This window comes from Prorops nasuta, unplaced genomic scaffold, assembly GCF_024137725.1.
Source record: "Prorops nasuta isolate Cenicafe-Biocafe unplaced genomic scaffold, Cenicafe_Pnas_1.2 PNAS00010, whole genome shotgun sequence".
Classification (NCBI taxonomy): Eukaryota; Metazoa; Arthropoda; class Insecta; order Hymenoptera; family Bethylidae; genus Prorops; species Prorops nasuta.
Window position 1 is genome coordinate 5,269,000 of NW_027116807.1, and position 18,819 is coordinate 5,287,818.

The window sequence follows — 18,819 nt, forward strand, 5'->3', positions numbered from 1 at the left end:
TAATTTAACAATAAAAAGTTGGTTGGTAAAAAAATTAAGACATGCTTTCATAGCAAAACCAAGAGAAGAGCGACTTATAATAATTAATTCGGTAATAAGAGAGTTTAAGAGAAGTTTAAGGATTCTTATCCAAAAGCATATACCAGATGCGTGTTGCATCAGCTTAACTCTAAGCATCTGTTGAAATTGAAACGTGTATGAGTATATATGTATATATATATGTGTGTGTAGATTTAACAAGTAGAGAGGAATAGAGTGAGTGGGGGCAAGGTTTGGCTGGTATCTGTTTTACAGTAAATTTGCTTACTCAAGTAGACTTCACTTCAAGAAACGAACAGTTGAAGCCCACCAGTGGTACAGTTAACAATCCAGAGAGTCTAGCATGACTCTAGGAGGAGGAGTCTTTTTATTTTCAATAGTTTTCTATGTTTCGCGGTTGATCCTGCTAGTACATGCTTCCAACATGTGAGTCATCTTCATCCCTGTATACCCTCATTTTTTTTCTTTTCTTTCCCTTCTATTATACTACATAAATGTTTCTTTTTCTTCATAATAACAGATATATATGTTTTATGTGCAAAATATTTTACTTAATTTATTTACCTCTTAATGTATTTGCGAATATATTTCTGACTTTATCTTGGTATTATCTTATATCTATGAAAATTTATTTATACCTTTTGCACATTATCGAATGTGATATCTTCAAACAACTAAAAGAAAAATTTTATTTCACTGAAAAAAACTTTTCATATTTTAGTAATCATAAGTAATTGTTTGATTAATCTGATGTTATAACTATTGCATAAATCTGTATGAATTGTTATATCAGGGATATGGTTTTGATCTAAAGCACTATAATTAAATTTGATTAATTATTAATATAAATACTATACATAATAAACAAATGTGTTTGTTCTATTATTATAATTAAAATAAAACTAGAAATGTGTAGAAAAGATGAGAAAAACGTTTGGTCTTTTGTATGGCATTGAACAAAATTTACTGCAATATTTAACACTCAGTAAAAGACTAAATATGGCAGACAAGTGATTAATAAAGCCTATAACATTTTTTCTCTTTTTTTATTATGCACTTCTTATGCAGTTTCATTTCAATACAGTGAAATTTATAAGAACTTGGTGTGATACTTGGAGCCAACAGCACAAAGCAGCTCTCAAATAACACTTCCAATCCTTGTAAAATACTATGAAAACTTTCAAAGTTATTAGTGCATGACAATTTGACCTTCTCTATATTAAAATCAAAATTATTCTTAATTATTATCTTCTATGATATTATTAAATTATGCTATCATTTTTCATACCTCATCAAGAAGTATAATTTTAACATTCAACAAAAATTTAGAAATTTTTTGAGGATAAACAATGATAAATTCTTCTGACATACATGACAGTTTTGACAAACTCATTAACTTCAATGGTAAATAAGTGTTGACTCAGTCCCACTTGTTTAAACATTGCTCATCAAACATGATTCTTGCTTTATCAATCCTTTCAATATGGCTTCATTAACTTCCTCTATACGAAAGAATTTTATTTAATCACAAGACTCATTTACATTATATTTGTAAGTACCAGTAGTGAATTATTTTCTTGGATGAAACCTTAAAAATATCCTAAAAAAGATAACATATTTTTTCCTTAAATTTCAAATTATAAGAAACTATTTAAGTGTATCTGTGCATTTTAATAATAATACGGTAAATGATCTTAGCAATAATAAGTCAATGATTCAAAGAGGAAAAATGCACACAAATATTGACCTCTTGTATAAACAGTATAATATTTGATGCTGTAAATTCATACTATCAAGCTCACAGAAGATAAGATCTTAAAGTACCAGTGATTATGTTCACTGAAGAATATGAAAATTGATACTGCTACATTGAGAAAAATCTATGCTACTTGCTTACTATTTAAAATATGAAAAGCTTGCTATTATTAAATATCAAAGCAATTGGCTAAAAGCGTTCTTAGCTAGAAATTACTAACAGAATATGAGTGTCACATGCACTTGTGTCACTTGCAAATTACAAAGAAACAATCAGCTATTCTTCTCTGCAGGCTGAGTCTGGAATATTAATTGGAGTATCCTTTGAAGGAAAAGTACTATATTTTTGTAAGAATCTATTGTAGTTTTTGCAAAAATAATTATTTCTTTGGACCTATAGATGAGACTTTAACTAGTCATAAAAACTTTAATAATTGCATAAAATTCTTACAGGCTTGGAAGTTGTCCAGCTATAAGCAGTGGCACCTTGACTCAAACAGAGCTACTGCAGGAATTGACCAATGATTGCAGATATGATAAAATGGCCAGACCTCCTGGAGAGATCAATGTTACTGATCCCATTAAAGTTTATACCAGGACCTACATCTACACTATCAAATCAAATGTTGAAAAAACTCTGGTACCATGTTTGCATTAATTGCTATCTAAAGGGCAAGTTAGCTATCAAGTAATGAGAGTCCAAAAATGTTACTGTTTAGAAGAACTTTTTTAAAAGGTGCAGTTATATATAAATTTAATTTTATTGATAGTCACACGTCTGCCTGCTTGGAAATGAAAAAAAAGCATTGATTTAATGAATGTTCGGTTTTTGTGATTAACATTACTTGATAGCTAACAGACCTAAATAACTATTAAAAGTCATTTAATAATTTTTTTAGCTGCTTTAATTTAAGAAGAGTACCAATTACCTTCCTTTTATTGCAGCAATTTGGAGTTCACATGATGCTCCAATTCAGATATTTGGATAAAAGACTGGAATTCTCTCGTGTTGCACCATATCTAAATCAAATATATGGTGGTAAAACTGCTCATGATTTAATTTGGACCCCAACAGTGTATGTGGCAAATGAACGCAGTTCAGCTATTATGGGAAATGGAGTTAAGGATCTGCTAATCTCAATTGATCCATCAGGAATGGTTGTTCTAAATACAAGGTGATTATTATAGGTCACCCAATTCCTATAACTATAGTAACAGTAGCAATATAAAACTTTCTCTTTTATTGGTTGCAAGAAAAATTCTGATTTTTCACTTGGCAAAAAAATCATTAGATTCTCGTTAATTAATATTTTAAGTATTTTTGCCAGCACTGACTTATAATTTAGATTTTAATTATAGACTGATATTTCATTAATCGAGATTCATTATTTTCTTCAGATTAGAAGCTGTTTTAAATTGTGGACTTCGACTGGAAAAATTTCCTTTTGATGTGCAAGAGTGTCCATTGGTCTTTGAGAGCTGTATGGTATTATTGTGACATATTATTCTTGAAAATTGAACTTTCAAAGCTATTTTAAATAAATAATAAACATTTCTCTACAGGGACTCACAATATTCATGATATGGTATTGGAATGGGATGATGATCCAATTGTATTGGCTGATGAGTTGCATTTAACTGAGTATAAATTGGTAGACAAATGGGTGAATAAATCACAAGTCTCTTATACAGCATCCCAGCAGCATTATGGCCATTTTGGTCTGTTAATTTGCTTGAATCCATTATATCAGATCATGGATTATCCTGTTGATAAATTTAAATGACTATTTGTAATTCCAGCTGGCAACTTCAGCTCAATAAGCATTACTTTTAAACTTGCAAGGGAGATGGGATTTTTCATGATGGACTATTACATACCTTCCATATTAATCGTTGTAATATCCTGGGTATCCTTCTGGCTACACATGGACGCGAGTCCTCCCAGAATAGTTTTAGGTATTTTTTAAAATTTAATTTGAAGCAAAGTACAATTAAGTCGAAGATAATTATATTATCTTTTGTTTAACATAGGTACGAACACCATATTGACGTTTATGACACTTGCATCCAAAGTCGAAAATTCATTGCCAAAAGTCTCGTATATAAAAGCCAGTGAAATTTGGTTCCTAGGGTGCACGATATTTTTGTTTGCTGCCATGGTGGAATTTGCTTTTGTAAATACAATTTACAGAAGAAAGTAAATATAAAATATTATATACATTATCAAAAGTTGTGCAGGAGTTGAAGATTTATCGAATTCCCATTTGCAGGAAAAACGTGCCCCTGAAGAAGGTGAACAGCAAGTACATTCTCAAGTCAACCTTGACGCCTAGATTGGCTAGAAAACAGTTTCAAAAAAATACCACTGGATTGGAACGTTCTCGCTCATGGTCCTCTCTTGATAATGGAAATATTAGCGAGCAGGATTATTCAAGTCAGAACTACCTCACAGTACACGTAAGTTCATTCTTACCCTTGAACTTAATAGGGTCTCAGCCTAGTCTAATTTCGTAATGAATGAGTTAATTTAATTCTCGGATCTCATTAACACTTCTTAATCTGATCGTTTGATATCTATCTGACCATTTATTAAACCCCTTATCGCATTTTTTGTAGTAAATATTATACATCGTAGAGATTATTTGATAATTAGAAACTCCACATAGTAATTTACACGCTCCGCTACATTTATATGGGATTTTTATTTCAGAGTTTTCCCAGTACAATAAACATTCCTGCGGTAAAAGTGGAAGAAGAAAAGGAGCAGGATGCTTCGGTTGGAAGTGTCGTGACCTTGGACAGTACACCGCCAGCACCACCACCACCGAAGCCATTCGCCAGAAGGGCAACATTGGCCCAACTGCACAATTTTACAACGATGACACCGCAAGAGATTGCTCAGTGGATTGATAGACGTAGCAGGATAGTTTTCCCAGTAGCCTTCCTCATATTCAACGTACTTTACTGGTCATTCATTTGGATCTAGAACAGAAGACCAATAATCATTAGAACACTAGACACTCATTCTTTTCTAATAAATTTGATAAATAAGCAGAAAAACTATCATAATAGGATAATTGATATAAGCTCAACCAGAGGAACGTTGATATTTCATTGCTTTTATTCGAATGCATCAGATAACACAGATAATAAGCGTCTTTCTCTTCAGGAATACAACACTTGAGTGTAAGATTGAAGAGTGAATATAGTCTTCCAATTTGTAAATTTTATTCAACGATAAGATATAGTTTTAAGCCGAGAAAAGGAGCTTGGAAAAAATTTTGGTGGCATAAAGGAATGTAATCTGATTTCTATTGAAACAGAAAATATTGAGGGGCGTGAAGGCGTTGAGTAAAGTTCGAAAATGAGTCTTCCGGTTTCCTTGGGTGATTTTTGTTATTTTTATAATGTTATCGACGCTTGCGTTAGTTAAGCTAACGATGCTTATCTGACAACGTCAGGAATGCCCGTGAATATTTGGAGAAGGAAAAAGCTCGAAGGTCACCTTTTTCAAGAAATACTTTCGTGCTGCACGCAATTTCTTTGTAATGGAATGTCTGCCCTTTTTATCAAGCCCAGTTCTTAATTATCTCAGCACAGGAACGCATGGTCACCATGAAATCTACCATTGAAATCTATCATGAATATACGCTCATATGTATAAAAATCCGCATTTTTTCATGAATATATTTCAAATATATTATGTATGACTATATACACGAATCTCGCGTGAAATAGAACCTGTACGAATGAATCGTTAAGTTTCTGCACAATAGTTTTATTAACACTTCGAACTCAGCTAACGTTATATTATTCAGCTACCAATATTTACATTAACTTATCAAATTTTATTTTTGCTACGAATCATTTGCTCACCGTCATACCATATTTTCACGCTTCAGCGTCGATAGCCAAATGTACCACAAAGAGGGAATTAGAATGTTCGCCAATTGTAATAAAAAAGAACTGTTTGAAGGTAAATGAATCACTCAGTTTGGATTTATATTTCCATAAGATTCGAGTGACATAAATCGTAACAAACGCGATTTGTAACGCCTAATAAAATATTGTAAGAAAATAATGTAATCGTTGTTATAATATTTTCATGCTACAGCGCGTATGTACCTTTAAGAGGGAATAGAATGTTGGCTAGCAGCAATAAGAAAGAAAACTATAAACAAAAGTTTGAAGGTAAAAATGAATCACGAGGATGGCTTAGTTTACTTTTCCATGAGATTCGAGTCGCACAAACAGCAACTTAAACAATTTGTAATACGTAATAGAACTGTGAAATTGCGAGGTCAATATTTTGTTTACAAAAGTGAAATTATGTAAAGAGTGGTATTATTGTTGGCGATATGAATTCAATGGGAGTTTTTCCCTTTCAAGAATGCTGGCGTGATGTACTACATTGTGATTATCGATCGACGATATCTGGCCAGTCTACTGTGACCTCGATGCTTAACTATATGTCCAGCATTGATTATTTTAGCCGGTGTGGAGAATGACAGTTAAATGCTGGCCCAGCCACGTGCCCGCCAGAAATGCCGGTAGCGAGACCCTCCAAACACTCATATTGTCTACACTAGGAAATCATTCTACTATAAAAGAACCATTGAACGTCCTTGAAGCTTGCAATAAGCTAAAGTATATTGGTTCAAGTCGAGACATTAGTACAACATTCTGATGAGCATTAAGCCCAGACTCAGCAAACTGGCGAGGAATTTAAATTTTTCAATTGAAGCAATTACAAATTTACTTGGACCCTATTGTGTAATTATCGATGGCCTAAATTCTTAATTTTTAAACATCTAACTTTAAAAAAATAATTGTAAAAAATTGATATTTGGTAGTTAGCATCTAAATTTATAATAACAAACAATTTTTGTTGTTGTATTAGTTTTAGAATATTAAGCCTAAGACAAATATTATATTCATAACAAGCCTATGCTTCAAAGTTAATTGTCACGTTAATTTTAGGTGCTAAGTAGTCCCTTTATTAGTGTGTATACCATCAGCTGGAGTTGCGTATAAGAAATTAATACAAAAACTTTACAACGTTTAAAATAAAGGGCAAACCGGTACCGAGGAAAAGTCAAGTGATGAAAGTGAATTAAATGCCAAGGGGTATGAGCTATGAAAAAGAAATGCCTGTCAGCTATTTCCTTGCGATTGGCGATTCATTTCCTTATTTAAAGAAACTGCCTATTCACGATTTCTCGATGATTTATCGACTGAATCCGATTCAACCTCTTTTTTGCAATTAATAAATCATCGCCAGAAACCCTATAGCTAAGATTTAAAAAAAAAAAAAAAATCAGGCGAAAGTAGGAAAATGATTGAATTAAATTTAAAATTCTTAATGTTCATAGCATAATTGAGTGGAATTTCAATCTAGAGTGCGATAGGAACGAGGGGATTTTTAAAGCTGAAGCAGTGAATATAATTAATTTGAAATTATATTATAAAATTATTGCGAGATAAATAATATTAAGTGTAAAGAATTGCGTGAGATTTGAAATGGAGTAAAAGGAAGAATGTGAGTAGAAAATCGAACAATAATGGTAAAAAAGGGGTTTTTAACGTTAGAGTGGTGAATATAATTAATGCAAACATTGAATGATAAAATTGTTGCGAGATAAATAATGGTAAATGTAAAAAATAACGTGAGATTTGAAGTGGAGCAGGAGGGAGGGTGTGTGTAGAAAATCGAGCGATGAGGATGAAATGAATCATTGAAGTTCAGGGGAGTTTCAGTTTCAGTAGTAACAGACGTTTCAGTCGGTCGCCGGACATCGGCGCGGAAACAGCATTTTCCAAGGCGAATCCCAATATTTTTTCTCATTGCTTCTCTTTTTATCTCCCCTTCCCCCTCTGTTTCTTCCTTAAAATTGCTCAACGCGCCAATAAATCCAAAGATAATTCCAGATAATACTGTTTGAGGTTTGAGACGGTCGGTGCATCGAGAGAAAAAATAGAAAGGGAAAGAACAAGAGAGAGAGAGAGAGAGAGAGAGAGAGGTGTCTCAGTTTTTTATTCCTACGCACAATAAACGTAGAATTGTTTGCGATTGCCATTGTAAATCTCGGTCGAGCAACCGTTTACGAGTGCGCGTCAGTGTGGGTGAGTGTTTTCACAATACTTTATGGTACGCCTGTGTCGTTTTATGACTCCTTGAAGCAAAGTGAACTCTAGCACGTGGTTGGTCATAATCTACTGAAAAATGCCATGATAACGTTAAAAGCACACTTTAATTCTTGCGCTCATTTTAATTTTGCAGTATTTTTTATTATATAAAAAACTATATTTCAATTCTGAAATGGTTTTAAATAATTACAAATTCATTTTTTTTAATCTGTAATTTTGAACTTGAGGAAAATCACGTTTTCTTTTAATATTCGTTTCGAATTTTTCCTAAAATTGTATAATCTATTTTCCATTAAATTTCATAATTTGGAGTTCGAGGAATATTCTACTTAAAACTTGTTACAAATATTTGTCTCTAACTTTCCATGTCCTAATTTAAAAAACATGTAATCAATGACGAAATTTTTATTTTCCTAATACTCTATACAAAACACGACAATTTTTTATTTTATATTCCGTGCATGAAAATTATCAAACTATTTTTTAATTCTATACTTATGTTTCTGCGGACTAGTATTTTGGGAAGATCGGTAAATTTTCCAAATTTTCCATATAAATTTATAACTTGCAGTTCGAAGGAAACTATACAGAAAATTTTTCAAATACTCATCTCCAACTCTAAATAAACAAACGAAAAGAATTTATAACTATTATTGCCATTTACATATTTCCAGTTCGATAGAAAATACCCAAGAAATTTGACGATTACACAATTCATGAAAATTAGTAAACTACGATCCAATCTTTATTTAATCTCTCTATACCCTAGTACAATAACTCTAGAAAATATTCAAGCTTTCCTAAGATTTTTTCTTTCTTTTTCACATTTTCCAAACGATTACAGAACTAAAGGAAAATGATTGAAAACTCCAAATTTTCCAAGGACCAAGGATTTTCCACGTGACTTTTATGTAATTTGGAATTCCAATGAAAATTGGCGAAAGGATTCGATACTCGTTAAAACATTGTACATTTATTAGTGAAAATCGTTGTTTTACTGTGGTGGATTAGGAAAATTTTTAAAAACAAGGAAAATGACGCAGTACAGCAGTAGTGGAAGTAGTAGCAGTACGAGCAGCATCGGCCATCGCGATTTCAAGGAAAGGCCCTCCAGGGCTATAGAGGAAAAATTGAGGGTAACGACTGTGTTTTTTTCTTCTAATAGCTCTTAAAAAACTCTTTAATTTTTTTATTATCATTATAATCATTATCAACAAATTATCATTAGCAATTTTCACTTCACGCGTCGCCTTGATAATTTTATTAGGTTGTTCACACTAAAAATAATTATCATCCTGCACTGATTACTTAAAAAATGGATGTTAATAAAAATATCATTTATTAAAAATCTACAAAGTAAAAAATGCCTTACCACGAGTGTCTTGTTGAGCTTTTAAAACATTTAGGTCGAATCTTCTTTATTAGCATGAAAAGCTTTAATCAAGAGTCTCGACTGTGGGAGGTACTGTCAAGTTTAGTAAATCAGCTAGAATAATGTTAGTGTATAGTCCATCTGGACAAGAAAAAGGATGGAAAACATTGCTAGAGGTTAATCGATGTTTGGGTCGTTGTGCCCATACCGTTACTGACAATGAGAGCGCGAAATGTATAGCATAGTTATGAACAATCTGAAGAAAAAGCAGCAGAAAAAAAAGAAAAGTTACAAAATAATTGGATCTTTAAAATTAATTTTTAACATTGTTATATTTTCTTTTTCCCAGAAAAATATCTTCAGGAAAAGTTTTTAAAGAAAAATCTATATTTGTTGAATAATTTTATTATATTTATATACGTTTCTAAATTTTGAATTTATGATTTTTCGTTAAACAATGAAGATTAATGACACTGTGTTGTTACGACTGGTTGTGTAAGATTGCGGAAGAAATTATTAACGCGAAGAGAATTGGCTATACCATCTAAGGTTTGTCAAATCGATAAATTATATATTTTTTTAAAATGCTCGTTGGTTTATCAAGCTGCATGAGAGAAGAACTGCAAAGTCAACCGTAGCGAGCGATGCATAAGTATGGCCAGACTAACCCTGGCACAGAATAATTCAGTCGCTTTTGTCCCTACGCTGTAGATTTGTTGATTCTTATAGGGCAAATAGCGAGAGTAAAACTAATATAAAAGAGCTTCGGATGGTAAATGGAAACGGAAAATTTGTTTTGCCTTAGCAAACATTGAAAACTCTATTATCGAAGATGAGATGTTTGAGTTTCAAATGAAATGTGTATTTGGTGTAATTTTAGGTAGTCCTAAAATCAGTTTTTCCTCGGTAAACAGTGCAAGTCTATTACTTGGAAACTAGATCATTATTTTTAGATCTATAAAATTGGATAATTTTGAGAAACCATAAAAATTAAATTGACCTGAGCAAACATAATTCAAGATCCATTTTAATCAAGAATGCTATATTTGACTTAAAGACTGAAGAATCTGACAATTTTAGGTAGCCGTGAGGATAAGGCCCTTAGCTCGTAACGAGACAGACACAAGAGCGCTCCATGCTATAAATGATACGGTAATTATTATCCTCGAAGCGGGCAATGTGTCAGGAACGTTCCTAACACGTTCCTGGAACCAATATGACACGTTGGAACGTTTCAGGAACATTTCTGACACTATAAGAATGCTAATGGTCATCGATCCAATATGAAAAAGTTGTTGCAAAATTACAAATATCATTTTATAGCTAAAATTATGATTTTAGATGGTTATATTGGATGACGTGGAGGGAGACAGAATAAAACGAGGCACCCCCCGACAATATTTATACGATGTCGTGTTTGGCGAGGATTCCACTCAGGTGACTTCCGGTTTGACTATCCAATGTCCACTCCAAAGACCAGGTTATGGACATAAAAAATTTTATACCGGTGTTTTATTTTTTCTTCTCAGGAAGCAGTTTACGAGGGGACGACCAAAAGCCTCGTACAGGATATTTTGAACGGTTACAATGCAACTGTGTTTGCATATGGCGCGACTGGCGCCGGGAAAACCCACACAATGGTCGGAACGTCATCGGAACCTGGTATCATGGTCCGAGCGTTGGACGATATTTTTGTAGCCTGCGGACAGATGCCCGACAACGTCGAATTTACTGTAAATACTTTATTAAAGTTAAACAATTTTATGAAAAAAATCACTGAAGAAAATTATTTATTATATTTAATTTTTGCTCCTGTCGGTGTAATTTCGAGTTTTTCTACTTGCTCGTTGGTAGAGAGAGAGAGAGAGTGTAGTAAAATAAAAGTAAGAAAATATTTCCATGCGTGACTTTACACACGCAACCACTCGAGTGGTAATAAAAAAGGGAGCTCTCGGTGAAGGTGTAACGTGTCCCTTCAAGCAAAAACCTCAATAAATAACTCCTATATTACACTTATCAGTAAATTGATAGGTCTTTTTATTGGCACAATTTTCTAACTTGGTGCAGTATTCGTTAAATATTTATATATATGTATATAACAATAAAATGTGCATAAAAGAGTGTTACATATATATATATATATATATATATATATAAACTCATTAAACATAATATAAAAATAGAATATTGCAAATATCTAAATAAATTAAAACTTTATTTATGCTATTAAATATTAATAATAATAATAATAATTAGGGAAGGTTGAAAAATAAACAAAAATTAATTACAATGATGCAGGTAACAATGTCCTATGCTGAAATTTACAATGAGAATATCCGTGACCTCTTGAACCCTAGCAGTGGTTATTTGGAGTTACGTGAAGATTCTCGAGGTCGCAATGTACAAGTTTCGGGACTCACCGAAGTTTCCACTAGTTCTACCGATGAGGTAAGCCTATAATCAGTATTTGAACATTACCTTATTTAATTTTTATAAATCCACTGCTGATAAGTCAGCTATTTTATAAAAAAATTAACTTACTTATAAGCATTAATAAATAAATAAACAAAGACTGAAAATTCAAAACGTTTCAAGTAAAAATTTCCTAAAAATTGCATTTTTTGTATAAATAGATTCTAAATATCATGGTGAATTGCCTTGGAAATATTTTAAGCTTTGAACTCATATAATTTATATAAAAGTATCTTTGTGACATTCCTAAATGTATGATGTTACCATTTCACTTAATAAAGTTTTTTTATGAAAAAATATAACAATAGGCACATGAAATATTTGGAATTTTCCTTCTTCAAATCAAATTAGAAAAATCCATGATATAAAAATTATTGCACCAAAAAAGGCACGGCACTAAATTTTTGCTGTTTTTTTAAATAATCTATCAGGTGATGCAGCTGCTGCACAGAGGAAACCGTGCTAGAACGGTGGAACCCACAGCAGCTAACGAGACGTCATCGAGGAGCCATGCACTTCTCAGTGTCATGGTGAGACAATCATCGAGGCCAGTGGAGGATGGAGAACAACGTCTCAGAACAAGAGTGAAGCAGGGTAAACTCTTCATGATCGATTTGGCTGGATCTGAGAGGGCAAAACAAACCAAAGTAAAAATCTCAACATTTTTCAAATTTATATACATATATTCTTTTGATAAATTGACCCAAGCCATGAACATAAAATTTTATTTGTCTTTATAATTAGAAGAAATTTCAATTATCCATACAAGGTCCTTTTAAATTATTTTTAAAATTGCATCTAAGAAAACGTCTTATAAAAAAATTAAAATCTCTTCTAATTATAAAGATTTATAGAATTTTACGTCCATGATTTTGGTCATATTGTCCAGAGCAACCTGTATAATATAATCGAAGTAAAATAATCACGAATAAAAACACAAAATTCAAAAATAATTTCAGAATAAGGGTAAACGTCTTCAAGAAGGAGCCCACATAAATAGATCTCTTCTAGCTCTAGGAAACTGTATAAATGCACTGTCAGGAGGAGCACGTTACGTAAATTTTCGTGATTCGAAGTTGACGAGGCTATTGAAGGAAGCATTGAGTGGAAATTGCAGGACTGTCATGATAGCCCACGTGTCACCAGCTGCCATCAATCGTGACGAGAGTAAGAATACTCTGATCTATGCTGATCGTGCCAACAAAATCTCGAACAAAGTCGAGAGAAATGTGCTGGACGTGAGTTATCTCCACGTGGCACAGTACAGGGACGTCATTAGTGACCTGAAGAACGAAATTTCGAGGCTGAGGAACAAAATGAAGGACGAGAGACCAGTGGCCAGAACGGAGGAGAAGCCTAGTGATGGCAAAGCCAAAGATTTCAGAGCTCTCAGGGACAAAATCGTTTCTGCTTTTAAGGAGCAGATGAGACTCAGGTATAATGATGATTTTTTTAAACCTTTTTTTTAATGGATAGTAAGACCAAATTTTTTATGATTGCAAAAGGAGCGTATAGGACAATGATTTCATTAATTTTTATTATTAGTTAATGATTTTTGTTTGGGGAGTTAATAAATGAAGAATTAGGTACAGAAAGTAGTCGAAGCTCTTTTAAAAAGAGATTTATATTTATTATTGTGTATATTGAACGTTATTTAATTTATAATTTAATAGAATCAAAAGTGCTAGAGGCAGAGGGAAATAAGGGGGGGGGGGTGGATAGAGAAGATGTAGAATAATTTGGGAAAAATTTACAGGAGAAAATTGATGGAGCTGGACAGCCACCTTTTGAGCCTAAATATTGCAGCAGAACAACAGCACTCGATAATATCACACTGGGAGTCCAGGAACAATCGAGTTTACGGAGCGAGTCGTGAGGCCAATTTTCGACGTTCTGCAACTGGTTCTCGAGTGGAGGAAGTCGACGATGGTGAGGAAGTGTTTACACTGAGAAAAACTTTGCAACTCGTTAATAATTATTTATTACAATAAAAAAATATATTTATTATTCCAAGGATTAACTTTTAATGGGTTCTAACATATTTTTCTCAGTGTATATTTATTCATATAACAAATCTATGCAAATACTTTTAAATTTTTCAAACCGTATATAGAGAAACTCTAAATAACACAAGTTTTTTTATTTTTAACAAGCAAAATCCAAAAAATCTTCCAAATAGAAGAAAAAAATTCTCTAAATAAGAATATTTTTATTTATTTTTACTGAACAGATCTTTTGGAGGACGATTTAGAGGATGACACAACAGTTCAGCAGGCTTGGTCGGAATTAGCAGAGATCAGCAGGGAGCAGGAGAGATACGTTAGTCTGAGGACCACCGCAGAAAGGGAATTAGAAGCCTGTAGAAAACGAAGTGCTGATTTGGAAGACGTGAGCAAACTTGTAAAATAATAAAAATTTATTCTTAATTATTCTTCAGGATATTTATGGAAAACTCCTTATTTCAGGAATTACCAGGACGAATTAATTCTGAAGAGGAGAGAGAACTGCTAGCATTGATGTTGAAGGTACACGAATTGGAAGCAGATAAAATGATGCTACAAAGTGAGAGGTTGGTGAAGCAACACGAGCTTAGAAGAAGAGAGCTTTTATTATTGAGGTACGATAGACAACGACAGATCTCCGACGAAATCATTACAAGACAAAGGAGATTGATGGAAGGTATTATCCATTTTCCTTGGAAATTTTGTAAAATATTAATAATATGTAGCTTGTCATTAGAATCCGGATCTTTATGCAAATATAAAACTTTTTTAAAATTTATTGGCTTGAAACACAAAATAAAAAATTCTAATGTACATAACATTTTATTTTAGCTACATTACTTTGTAAATATTTGATAAATGATTTATATCAATCTAGTTAATTTTTTATAATAAATTTTAAAAATGTTCTATATTTATGTAAAAGTTCATAGTCTATTATATTAAAAATCGCATATTAAAAATATTAGCAATAATAACAATACCTAATTGCATCATACTTGCATAAAAACTTCAGTAGCAATACTGAATTATTAAAAATTTACTGATACCTATCAGCAATATTCTCAATACGTCAATGCAAAATTGATGTTGTTAGGGTTATAGTCTAACGAGACAGAATAGAAGGCATAGAAAAGAAGATATTAGGGATACGATTAGAAAGCATGATCGATGGAAAATGTGGACGTTGGAAGTATAGAAAAATAATGAAGGAGTTTAATAATTCTTTGATCGACAGATGGACATTTGGCCTTACCCTCCGATCTGCAAGATTTATACGCGATGTACCAACAAGAAATTCAAACAGCAACATTTATCGATAGCAGTTTAGCGGACTTGATATCGCCTGGCATGACATCTGCCCACAAATTACCCCCCATTTCCAGTAGACTCAGCTACGATAATCTTAACAATGACATCAGAATTGGTAGCAGGCACGTATGATCGTTTTACCAAAAATTATTATAATACAAATTTTTCACTTATCAAAAGCACAATTTTAAATATCACACTTTTTTCTCTATGTAAATTAATTATAAAATATTAAAAAAGAAAAACAAGAAAATTATGTGAAATTTTATCGATTACTCAAGTATATGAATAACGTGTATACTGTAAATAGAATCATGACTAATATTAGACTTGGGCTAGACATAAGAGCTAGGTGATATATCTTTATATAAATACAATCTAAAAATGGTTTAAGAATTGTTAAGGAAGTATATAACGGTTAGAACGTAATTATATAATTAAGTTAAGAACGAAATAGAATCTCTAATGGAAATTTTCAGAGGATGAGTTCGATGAATCGTGGAAAATTATTGGTTAAAAAATTCCATTGGCCTCATTTACCTAGCCGTATCGATTTGTTTTTACTACTGCGAAATAGTACCTTCGAAGGTTCTTATCGGCTAGTAGGATCCCCATCGATTTTCCCAGACACGTTCGTGTGCATTTTCACTTAATCGTACATCGTCTAAACTGAGCTATGTATTATTCACGCTCTTGTTTTAACGGCTCGTTAAACTCTCAAAGATTTTTTTATGGCCCAACTTGCGTTTCTTCATAGTATTTTGCATTAATGTTTCTTAAAAATCCTTTATGAGTTTTTTTAAGCCATATTTTATTCGAGGCTTTGAAGTAATTTTCCTCTTTTACTTTTTGCATGAAAACTGTAGACTTTCCCTCCTGTTCTGTTTCACAAGTTTTTAAATAATTTCTGTTAGCTAACAAAAAATCTTAAAGAATAATGTTTATGAAAAATAAGTGTACAATGCATCGTTCCAGCTCGACAGATTCCGATTGGGAGCCCTCGCAGCTTCCACCAATTATGGAACCACCAGAACTAGAAAGAGTAATGGGACCAGTAGTACAACCACTCATATCTCCGGCGGTCCTCTTCCCTCCTATTTCCAAGTAAATGTTTTTCAATTTTATTGCTCCACTTAATTTTGTGACTATTTATTCCTATAAATCTCAATTCAAGTGATTCGGATTTTTAGGGAGAAAAAACTTCGAAGAATAGCCAGCGATGAAAGTATGAATTCTGTAAGATTCGTGCAGCAAGGCAATTCTCGTTTTAACTCGCTGAGAAGAGTTGACGAAAGAGGACTTCCCAGTTGAGGTAAAACTAAAATATAAAGTTTGCATTATTAAAAACATTAAATTAAGATAATAGAGGTATTGCATTATTTTACTAAAGTTGTTTTTCAGAATATTGCTGATTTTTCAAAAACTGTTTAGTTTTATCTTACTTATGTAAGTAGGTTGAGACTCAATAATTTCTTACTTCGAACAATGAAATGTATATTTCGTCCTGCAATTATGCGGTGGCAATTACCTGTTATGTATTTGCTGCTGTAAAATAGTTTCCTTAGAGCAAAGTTTAAAGATATAAAAACATTATGTCCATGTTAACTATTTCAAAGATAAAAGTAAGGCTTTACAGATATAAGCTTATTTACTTAAAAATCGTTTTGTAACAACTGTTCAGTTCTCAGATACAATAAATCAAAGAAAATTATTATTAACTATATTAAACTCTTATTTTTTAACGTAAATTAATAAAAAATCAGGATATTATAGTCTGTTGATTGCGAAATTGTTTCAGGAACGATCTCGTGTTTTTCGACGTCTCTCTCGGGCAGTGTGGCCTTTAGAACTTTGAGATTTACTTGGCTCATCAGGACGACTCTCATTCGTTTTAGAAGACTGTGGCTTAGAGACATTCACAGATTTTACTCCGTATAATTCAGCGACTGGACGCTCAGATGGGTCGGAGATTCCTAAAAATGTTTTTTTGCGTTAGTAAAACTAAATACTGATGAACTAAATTATTTAACGACTTAATATAAGAATATTCAATTTTGTAAATTATTATACCAATTATAACAGTGCATAAGCTCACCATCTTTATTTTCGAATGTGCCTTTCCAGTCCAATAGACTAGCTGCTTGAAATAAAACGGATGGCATTGTTTTAACTCTTACTTTGGGAATTCGTTTCTTTGGTTCGTTACCATCTGAAGTATCCTCGTCATCTCAAAAAATATAAAAATTATAATCTTTTCCTACGAGAAAAAATTAACTTTTAAGAAAAAATAAATTAAAAACAAAATACCTGTGGAGGAGTCTTCAGCAGCTTCTAGTACACCTATATATTCATTCTTCCATGTTTCTATTCTTCTATTCCATTCTTCTCTTTTCATTATCCAATGTGCTGCAGGTTTTCCAAAAATTCGCGGTTCTCCACAGAAAACATTGCTCGGACAATACTGTTGTAAATAATGTTATTCGCGCGAATAGTTTTTTTTTATATAATATTATGGTATATCATTTTTATAAATTATTTTTACTTAAAAAAAATGCAAAATTGTTAAAATAACGTTATACGCCCGGAGAGCACGAAGAGTTTTTAGACAAGTTTTGGACCTCTATTTTGCAAGACTAAAAAGAAATTCTCTCCTAAACTTATTTAAAATTGTTTAAAACATTAAACGTTTAAAAAGAATACATTTTTCATCTTATAAACTAGAACTCCAAAATTGCTAACTGGATGGACAAATTTCTGATATCAATTTTTTTACCGTGTGCTGCTGTAAATACTCCTCAATACTCATGGAGGCCTCGTGTTTGCTGAATAGCTTCATTTTATGCACAGTTTGTTCCAAGATATTATTCAACAACTTCTGAATGGTTTCGTGACATGTTTGGGTCATTCTGATTGGGAACGTGTGCTGAAGATATTGCAATAAGGAGGATCCAAAGATCTTAAAGGAAACACAATTCAATAAATTATCATATATTATTTATTCTCTTATTTCTTATGTCATTCAAACTATGATAATAGAAATATATAAAAATAACTCTTTATAAAATGATAAAAATTTATTTCACGTACGGCCATATCTAACCCGTCGAGTTTCATATCTTTATGTACCATTGCAATGTATCCAACGAATTTGTCTAACTGCTTTGGCTTATCAGTATAATCTAAAAAGATATATACCAATGCTTCGGTAATTAACGTAAATTTCGCTATTGCTCTACTTTCAAAATTGATCGATCCATGAGGGTTCAAGGTAAAATATTTGGAATATTTTGGATAATTTCCGCATAACCTGGAATATTATGCGTTTGAATTTTTGTACAAAATTAATTTATTAGTAGGTCACTCTTTTATTATACAATAATTATATTAATTCTGAATTTTACACACACGCTCAATTTATTTTAAAAAACTTTTTTCAAAAAATAGTGTTTGTTTAAATAATTACCCTCGGAAGAAACAATGTCCATGAAATTGAGGATTCTTTTCTATCTCTGACCAAACTAATTTTACTATATGTCGTTCTTCGCGACTTAATTTTATGTAATTAGAGGCTTCAACCTTTTCGTAAATGCTTTGCTTGCCTCCCATATTTTTCTCGATCGCTCATTATGCAACTTTTTTTTATTAGCCAACATTTGTTTAATTACCGACCGTCAACAATGAATGTCGTCGGTTGATGCGTTGGTATGTATTGTTTGGTAG

General features: G+C 32.2%; 3 protein-coding genes across 6 annotated transcripts; 2 read left to right on the forward strand and 1 right to left on the reverse strand.

The window, feature by feature from the left end:
• Positions 1–331: 331 nt before the first annotated feature.
• SecCl (Secretory chloride channel) lies at positions 332–6,997 on the forward strand. The gene is made up of 9 exons (XM_066732824.1): positions 332–465; positions 2,248–2,434; positions 2,740–2,969; positions 3,193–3,275; positions 3,358–3,513; positions 3,595–3,750; positions 3,826–3,991; positions 4,065–4,251; positions 4,505–6,997. The coding sequence occupies exons 1-9, from the start codon at positions 383–385 to the stop codon at positions 4,778–4,780; spliced, it is 1,524 nt and encodes a 507-aa protein (XP_066588921.1). The 5' UTR covers positions 332–382; the 3' UTR covers positions 4,781–6,997.
• Positions 6,998–7,468: 471 nt separating this feature from the next.
• On the forward strand, positions 7,469–17,028 carry Kif19A (Kinesin family member 19A). 3 transcript variants are annotated; one of them, XM_066732793.1, is made up of 16 exons: positions 7,469–7,917; positions 8,786–9,077; positions 10,394–10,465; positions 10,655–10,750; positions 10,843–11,046; positions 11,612–11,761; positions 12,217–12,432; positions 12,745–13,220; positions 13,542–13,714; positions 14,016–14,173; positions 14,251–14,464; positions 15,026–15,221; positions 16,075–16,203; positions 16,290–16,411; positions 16,501–16,545; positions 16,898–17,007. In XM_066732793.1, exons 2-14 carry the CDS (start codon positions 8,976–8,978, stop codon positions 16,408–16,410), a joined length of 2,307 nt encoding a protein of 768 aa, XP_066588890.1. In that variant the 5' UTR covers positions 7,469–7,917; positions 8,786–8,975; the 3' UTR covers position 16,411; positions 16,501–16,545; positions 16,898–17,007. The 3 variants fall into 3 exon arrangements, 2 of the variants coding, with proteins under 2 accessions (XP_066588890.1, XP_066588889.1); XR_010823170.1 differs by lacking the exon at positions 16,501–16,545 and having other exon boundaries at positions 16,274–16,411; positions 16,898–16,917; XM_066732792.1 differs by lacking the exon at positions 16,501–16,545 and having other exon boundaries at positions 16,898–17,028.
• LOC136776888 (uncharacterized) lies at positions 16,585–18,705 on the reverse strand. Of its 2 annotated transcripts, XM_066732798.1 has the most exons (7): positions 18,563–18,705; positions 18,187–18,406; positions 17,873–18,055; positions 17,407–17,560; positions 17,306–17,326; positions 17,195–17,236; positions 16,585–17,072 (listed from the first exon to the last, which is right to left on the reverse strand). In XM_066732798.1, exons 1-7 carry the CDS (start codon positions 18,703–18,705, stop codon positions 16,894–16,896), a joined length of 942 nt encoding a protein of 313 aa, XP_066588895.1. In that variant the 3' UTR covers positions 16,585–16,893. The 2 variants fall into 2 exon arrangements, with proteins under 2 accessions (XP_066588895.1, XP_066588894.1); XM_066732797.1 differs by having other exon boundaries at positions 17,195–17,326.
• Positions 18,706–18,819: the final 114 nt, after the last annotated feature.

Bases quoted from the DNA above. Each gene is read 5' to 3' on its own strand.
- SecCl (XM_066732824.1), top strand. From the start codon at position 383: ATGACTCTAGGAGGAGGAGTCTTTTTATTTTCAATAGTTTTCTATGTT. The intron at 3,276-3,357 runs GTATGGTATTAT...ATTTCTCTACAG, and splicing joins TCCATTGGTCTTTGAGAGCT to GGACTCACAATATTCATGAT. The intron at 3,992-4,064 runs GTAAATATAAAA...TCCCATTTGCAG, and splicing joins AATACAATTTACAGAAGAAA to GAAAAACGTGCCCCTGAAGA.
- Kif19A (XM_066732792.1), top strand. From the start codon at position 8,976: ATGACGCAGTACAGCAGTAGTGGAAGTAGTAGCAGTACGAGCAGCATC. The intron at 14,174-14,250 runs GTGAGCAAACTT...TCCTTATTTCAG, and splicing joins GAAGTGCTGATTTGGAAGAC to GAATTACCAGGACGAATTAA. The intron at 14,465-15,025 runs GTATTATCCATT...TTTGATCGACAG, and splicing joins ACAAAGGAGATTGATGGAAG to ATGGACATTTGGCCTTACCC.
- LOC136776888 (XM_066732797.1), bottom strand. From the start codon at position 18,705: ATGGGAGGCAAGCAAAGCATTTACGAAAAGGTTGAAGCCTCTAATTAC. The intron at 18,056-18,186 runs GTACGTGAAATA...GTTTCCTTTAAG, and splicing joins TCGACGGGTTAGATATGGCC to ATCTTTGGATCCTCCTTATT. The intron at 17,073-17,194 runs GTGAGCTTATGC...AAACATTTTTAG, and splicing joins CACATTCGAAAATAAAGATG to GAATCTCCGACCCATCTGAG.